The sequence below is a fragment of the Chenopodium album genome, chromosome 4 (genome assembly GCF_948465745.1).
Source record: "Chenopodium album chromosome 4, dcCheAlbu1.1, whole genome shotgun sequence".
NCBI classification, from domain to species: Eukaryota; Viridiplantae; Streptophyta; class Magnoliopsida; order Caryophyllales; family Amaranthaceae; genus Chenopodium; species Chenopodium album.
In genome coordinates this window covers 57,421,197-57,428,959 of record NC_137837.1, presented here as the reverse complement: position 1 = coordinate 57,428,959, position 7,763 = coordinate 57,421,197, and the positions used below count along the sequence as shown (strand labels likewise).

Genomic DNA, 7,763 nt, shown 5'->3' with positions numbered 1-7,763 from the left:
ATAGTATAGGTGATATTTCTTTTATGGTGATTATATTGAAATCTAATAACCTTTCTTTTATGGTTATTACATCGAAATTTACGAACATTTTAAGGATTGTCAATTCTAAAAATGTACATTGTCACAATGTATAACCTACACATATATTGTGTGCAATTAAGCGATGTTAATGCATTCAGTCATGACAAGAACATGCACTTGAAATAGAGTATGCAGAACACAACATATGCTACTTGTACTAATACATATATAAACTGATCTAAGTATACTAAGAAAATGATATCAACATCCTTTGTCAAAAAAAAAAAAAAAAAAAAAAAGAAAATGATATAAACCATCATAAGTGCCACGATGCCATTGTGATGTGTACAACTAACTCTTAGGCCGGATCGAATTAATAAAACATTATATAGTTGGCATCTAATTTTCATACGCTTGTAGTACAGGTGCGTCGTGCCGACAACTGCAATAACCTAGACACACCAATCACAAATGATACGTAGGCAGTACAAAATTGTTAAACAATATGATCTAGAACCCTCAAGAAACAACTTTGACAACAACTATAAACTTCAGAGAAATTGAAATGTACAATAATCTTGTAAATTTAATATAATCAGGTAGGCTGACTTACCGGGATTTGTCCAATTAGATAATGTATTATATATCTAATATGCACGCAGATTTCAATTACAATAAGTGGTGCCACCCAAAACAAACATATATTATACTCCGTATAATATATTAGCAATATATAGTTGTCACATCTTAAAGTTTGTTCTATGAACATATGAGTCACAAATTTTAATTCTTTATGTATTATATTAAGTAGCTTAAGTAAGACCCATACATTAATACGAGGTAGGAAATTAAAGGAGGAATTTTGCCAGCAACAATAATCATGTTTTTCAGCCACTTAAATTATTTCATGAGAAATTGAGGTCAAGATTCTTCTGCATGATGTCAATGATTCCATAATAATTAATGATAATTGATCTTAACTAAAATAACATAAGCAGTGAAGCAGATTCTGTGGAGGCTAACTAACCCAAAATCCACATGGGTTTATGTTGCCTTTACAGGTAGAGATAGGCCGAATTTACATATACCACCTAGGCACTAAATTCGTATATTTGGATCAGCCGGTAAAAGAGTTAAACGCGTATGTTAAGGACGAACCGATAAGGATCTAGCCAACAAGCAAGTCATATTCCATCGCTTACTGCGCGTGATATGGAGTGTTTTTGACATTGTCTTAACTTTTACACTGTGTTTGGATATAATTTTTGGAAGGAAAGGGAGGGGAAGGAAGATGAAGGAATGGGAGGGGTGAAGAAAACCAAATCCCTCATTTGGATAAAAGAGAAAATGAAGGAAGAGAGAGTGAGGGAATTTGCTTGTTCTTGTGAATTTTACCCATAGCTGAACTAATGTTTTTGTTCTTTTTTTTTTGAAACCTAATGTTTTTGTTCTTGAGATAGTATAAATTGAAATTCTCAAATTTTCGAAATCAAAAATTTGCAAAATATAAAATTCTGGAAATATAAATTCTTACATATAAATTTTCCAAAAACAAAAAAACCTAGAAATCATTTCCTAATTGATTTTCCAAAATGAAATTTTTAGAAAATTGATTTTTGAAAATTAAACCCAAAATTTCTGAAAATTGATTTTTGAAAATCAAAACAAATTGGTTTTAGAAAAAGAACACATATTCTAAAAATTGATTTTTCGTATGTTAAAACCATTTTTTTTTTCCAGAAAATTGATTTTTGAAGAACCATAACTCAATTTTGGATATGGCGGCAATTAATGTGGCGGAGGTTACAAACAGTAGGTGCAAGGTGGTGGAAAGATTCGTTCAATTTTCCTTCCAAATCATCTCTAATTTGAAAAGATTTGTTTCTTAATTGTGGAAGGAAATAATTTCCTCCCATTTCTCTTCCTTTCAATTACCTCACCTCCCATTTTTGCTATCCAAATGGAGGAAAACTCATCCCTTTCTTTCCCTCCTCTTCCCTCAATCTCTCTCAATCCAAACAAGCTGTTAAAGACTTGTTAAAGTACTAGTGATTTTAATAAAATTACCAACAAATAAATTTTAAGAGGAATAATGTATAACACATACCATGTAATAGGCCCTGTTTGGAAAAAGTAGCGGTAGCGGATAACTTTTAGCGATCGAATAGCGAGTAACTGTCAATTAGTAGTGGGTAGAAGTTTGCTGTCAAAGTAACAGTTGATACTTGACGAATGTTTGGCAAAAATATTGGTTGCAATGCTAAATATATTAAAATTCATATAAATATTAATTGCAAAGTAATAAAAATTTGTCAAACGCTACCCGCTACTTCTAAACGCTACTATTTTTAACGTTTGAGAAAAGCTACCTCTATCGCTAACCGCTACTAAAATTGCTTCCTTATCAAACACTCTCAAACTTTTCCTAATTGTGTTTTAACTAGTCAAAACCCTAATCGCTCCTAAAACACTACCACCAAACATAATCTATATAAATGCTTCAACTTAAAACACCGCACACTAACATGATAAAGAAACATATTCAGGTTAAAATATGTCAGGAAGGGATAATAATAAGATATGAAGTGATGTAAATCAATTAAATATTGTACAATAATAGTTCTGGAATTGTATTGTCAAAATTTAGAGGGTTTTTAAAAAACACAATAGTCGAATTTGATGGCTTCAAAACCTTCTAAAAAGCCACTACATAAGCACATAATTCAAATAGTATGTATTAAAAGTACCATCCAAACCAAAGGTATAAACACAAGCCAATATAACTTCTCCGCAAAAGCTAGCCTCTCTATACGCATCGCACGCGTTGACCACCCTAGTTAAATAAAAGGTTTTTACTTTTATTTCCCTCTTTCCTAGCTTTAATTTCATTCCATTTATCCCGTACAAACCAAACACCCCCTCAGTATTTTTGTCAGTTATCTTATTGATCTTCAGTAGTAATTGAAAGTACACTGTAAGTTATCATATCAAGATTAATTGCACAAGTATGAGTACCTACGTTACATACTTTACAAGAACAGGATACAAATTTAGATATCAAAATTCTTTGTAATTGTGCCCTGGTATACGCAAAAAGAGAGTTCTGTAAAATCTTCAATGTTCAAATTCCCTCATAGATGAATATATCTTTCATTCAGCTCATCTGACAGCTTGGTGCAAGCAGATAGCAAAGTTTAAGAATCGTAGGCTGAAGGCCAGACAGCAAGCATTGTTCTGTAACACAATAAAGTATGGTGTGCTTGGGCTCATAGCCACCATCAATTACTTATCACGCATTTCTCTTTTGGGAAGTAAATCAGTTTTCCAGAACCGTATCCTTAACCTTATGCCTGTAGACAAAGAAAATGCTTGTAAACTATGAGTAAATGCTTCTGCAAACTACATGATTACATTACTTTCATTTTTCGGCAATTAAAATCCGATTAAGTTCTAAGAAATTGTGAAACCTACCATAGATTTCAAGGACATAAGAAATATATGAAATAAAAATAAGAAATTTCAATTCTGAATTTGGTATTCAATACTTAGAGAGTCAAAGATTCAAGTGAGAGACAAAGATATTTCTTTAAAATAAGTTAGGAGTGAACAATAAAAGAGACAAATTTCCAGCCAACCATTCTTTGCACTAACAAATATCTAGATGCCTTGGTGATACTTGTCCATTCCGATATCATTCATAAACAAAGCAAACACATATACATTTTTTTTTTGAAACCAAACACATATACATGACTACGGCATGATATACATATTATGTCAGATATTACTATCAGAGTTTAGAAATTTATAAATAAAGAACGTGTAAGATTTGGAGTAAAAAAAATACTCCAACCATTCCAATTTACTGTCATATAACGCAATTTACTAGATCTCACTTGATTTGAAGAAATTAACAATTAACACTGTATTGGAACACCTTAAACCAAAATATATTCACAAACTTATTAGATGACAAATTATATGAAACCTAAATGGTCAATTAATTTGAAGCGGAGTACACCTTAACCATATCATGCATTATCACAAAGAGAATAAATCTGGACCCTATCAATCATTAATTAAGATTTTAGAAAAGATTAAACTGTTTACTCAGGGCACAAGAAAAATACCTCTTGAATTTCTGGATAAGAATTTGAGCAGTTCATCAATTAAAATTACCTACAGCCAGTATAAATGCACTTCAGAATTCATTAAAATAGCTAAAAAGAGATTATCAAATTGATTTTGGCAGAGAAGTGAAAGTTGACGTAATACAGTCTCTTGCACAACCAGTGCACATTATATGTAAATGTACACCAAGCATACTATTGTATGAGAATCCACTAACTTTAATTAACGCAAAACTAGAATTGGTGCACACAGGGCAACTTTAATAGTTTAAGGGCCTATTCTCTTCAACTTATTTTCAGTTCATTTCCTAATTTCTTTCTCATAAAATATTCAGTTCAGTTCAGCTCAGTAAATAAGAACAGACCCTAAATCACTTTAAAAAAGAAGTGAATAGTAGCTTTACTAACTGATACGTGGGTATAAATGGAAATGGATCAGATGGAGAATTACTCCCTTCATTATGGTGGCTTACCCTGAAAATTCTACAATCACCACAATTTGTTGATGCGGCGAAATCTGATTGGCCTATATTTAGTATTTTAATTTTCATTTTGAATTATTTTTAATGTCCTTAATGTATTAAAATTTTATTTTTGTATGTATTTTTTTAATACATGTATTTTTTTTTAAGAAATACATAATTATAAATTATGAAAGTCTATTTTTATAATATTAATTAATTTTAGAATTTATAATTATAATTAAAATCAAAAAATTAAAATTGTTCATCAATCATGTCATTAAATAGCATCCCATTCCCAAAATCAATGTTAATTGTTGATAAATTTGTAAATCAGAGATAAAATAGGGATAAAAATTCTGTTTATACTTCTTTTTTTTTTTAAAAATTTTTGATTTTAGGTTTTTTGTTCTCAACAACATTCTCATTTATAAATATTTGCAAAAGACTAATTCTTCTTTGAATGGTTTGAAAATATGATTTATGGGAATTCAAATTGTGCAAATTTTGTCAAAGAATAAAGAGGAATTTTGTCAACTCCGCCAGTGGGTTTCCCGCTGCCAGTCCCAAGCCTGGATAAAGGAGGAGGGTTACGGTAGGCCAGTGACAGCCAGTATAAAACTTCGTCACATCCCATGACATGAGCCAAACAGATATTTTCGTGGGGGCGTTCCCTACTCAGCGACGCGCTGCACTTCCTAGACCCGGGTGTAGTGATAAGTATGCAAGGGTTGCTAGGTCGTCGCCCAGAAGCGACGCGCCACATTGCCCGAGTGTGGTGTCAAATGAGCAAGGGCGTGCCATTGGGGCGTTCCCTACTGAGCGACGCGCTGCACTTCCCAGACCCGGGTGCAGTGATAAGTATGTAAGGGTTGCTAGGTCGTCGCCCAGAAGCGACGCGCCATATTGCCCAATTGTGGTGTCAAATAATCAAGGGCTTGGAGTTGGGATCAGGAGGGAGCGTGGGAGAAAAGAATTTAGTTTGCGGATTGGTTCTTGGAATGTGGGGTCTCTTACGGGAAAATCAGCAGAATTGGTAGAAGTAATGAAAAGACGACGCGTGAGCATCATGTGCCTCCAAGAGACAAGATGGTCAGGAGAAGGAGCTCGAGGCTTGGTTTTGGGGTATAAGGTATGGTATGTTGGGCAAGAAACGAGCCACAGAACAAGGAATGGTGGAGCTAGGAACGGAGTTGGTGTGGTTCTCGATGAGAGGTTGGCAAAAGAGGTGATCGAGGTCTATCGGAAGAACGATAGGTTGATAAGGCTGAAGTTGCTATGTGGCAAGGAGATTGTGAATGTTATCAGTGCTTATGCTCCCCAAGTGGGTTTAGATGCAGAAGAGAAACGACAATTTTGGGAGGACCTAGACGAGGTGGTGCAGGGTGTCCACCACTCAGAGAAGTTATATATTGGAGGGGATCTAAATGGGCACGTTGGGGCGAGCCGAGATGGCTATGAGAGTGTCCATGGAGGCTTTGGGTATGGGCAGAGGGACGCCGGTGGTGAAGCTATTATGGATTTTGCCCAATCATATGATTTAATTTTGGCTAATACTTGGTTTAAGAAGAGGGATTCACACTTGATAACTTTTCGGAATGGAGCAAATGCAACTCAAATAGACTTCCTGCTCACAAGGAGCATAGATAGACAAAGTTGCATAAACTGTAAGGTTATCCCAGGGGAGAGTGTGGTCACCCAACACCGGCTATTGGTAATGACTATTCGTCTGAAAGAGAAGGCGAAGAAAAAAGTTAGACAAGAAGAACCAAGGATAAGATGGTGGACCCTAAGGGATGCAAAAGCTAAGGTTTTTACAGAAAAGGTAATTGAAGAAGCGGATTGGGATGGAGAGGTGGATCCGGACATGACTTGGTTACGAATGAAGAACTGTTTCCTAAGAGTGGCCAAAGAGGTCTTAGGGGAAGTAAGGGGAAGAACTTCGGTACAGAGAGATACTTCGTGGTGGAATGAAGAGGTGAAAGCAGTAATTAAGCAAAAAAGGGAATGCTATCAAGCCTTAGGAAAATGTAGGAGTGATGAAACCTTTGCAGCGTATAAGGAGGCTAAGAGTAAGGCAAAGGCAGCTGTTCGCCAAGCAAAAGAAAAGGCATATCAGGAGGTTTATGAAAAGCTTGATTCCAAGGAGGGAGAAAGGATCATTTATAAGATGGCAAAGAGAAGACAAGAGGCAAGGAAGGATATTGGCATGGTGAAGTGTGTCAAAGATAAGAACCAAATGGTCCTAGTGCAAGAGGAGGGCATCAAGGACAGGTGGAAGGGGTACTTCGATGAATTATTTAATGGAAGTAATGGAGTTGTGATAGGAGATACCTCTATGAGTGATGAAGAAATCAACATGGAGTATGTGCGAAGGATTAGGAGAGTAGAGGTGGAGATTGCACTGAGGAAGATGAAACCTAAGAAGGCGGTTGGCCCTGATGGGGTACCGATAGAGGTGTGGAGGTGTTTGGGTAAGATTGGTATTGATTGGTTAACAAACCTTTTCAACAAGATATGGACGGCTACAAGGATCCCACAAGATTGGAGGAAGAGCACCTTGGTCCCGGTTTATAAAAACAAAGGAGACGCTCAAGATTGTTCTAACTATCGAGGAATTAAGCTTATGAGCCATACTATGAAGTTGTGGGAAAGGGTGATTGAACAAAGGTTGAGGGCATGCACAAGCATTTCAGATAACCAATTTGGTTTTATGCCTGGGAGATCTACTATGGAGGCAATCCATTTGATAAGACAAATGATGGAGTTTTATAGGGTAAAGAAGAAAGATCTTCATATGGTCTTTATTGATTTAGAGAAGGCATATGACAAGGTGCCAAGAGAGATACTTTGGTGGGCAATGTTGAAGAAAGGTATCCCACGAAGGTATGTAGACCTAGTTAAGGATATGTATCGGGATGTGTCAACAAATGTGAGGACATGCGGAGGGTTGACAAAAGATTTCCCTATTACAATCGGATTGCATCAAGGGTCTGCATTAAGCCCTTTTCTTTTTGCAACGGTTCTAGATGAAGTAACTAGACCAATTCAAGATGAGGTTCCATGGTGTATGTTGTTCGCAGATGATATCGTTTTGGTGGATGAGACTAAGGATGGGGTTAATGTCAAGTTGGAGCAATGGAGGCAAAGG

At 35.7% G+C, this 7,763-nt stretch overlaps 1 protein-coding gene across 4 annotated transcripts in view; it reads right to left on the bottom strand.

Annotated features, from left to right (window-relative positions):
* Nucleotides 1-2,621: 2,621 nt before the first annotated feature.
* Nucleotides 2,622-7,763, bottom strand: part of LOC145629148 (calcium-transporting ATPase 3, endoplasmic reticulum-type-like) — a 48,225-nt gene continuing 43,083 nt past the window's right edge. For all 4 annotated transcript variants that reach the window (XM_081681682.1, XM_081681681.1, XM_081681680.1 and 1 more), the window contains 2 exons: nt 4,152-4,200; nt 2,622-3,371 (listed from right to left, as the gene is read on the bottom strand). In XM_081681682.1, coding sequence (XP_081537808.1) covers nt 3,304-3,371; nt 4,152-4,200 — 117 coding nt within the window. In that variant the 3' untranslated portion in view covers nt 2,622-3,303. The remainder of the gene's footprint in view (nt 3,372-4,151; nt 4,201-7,763) is intronic.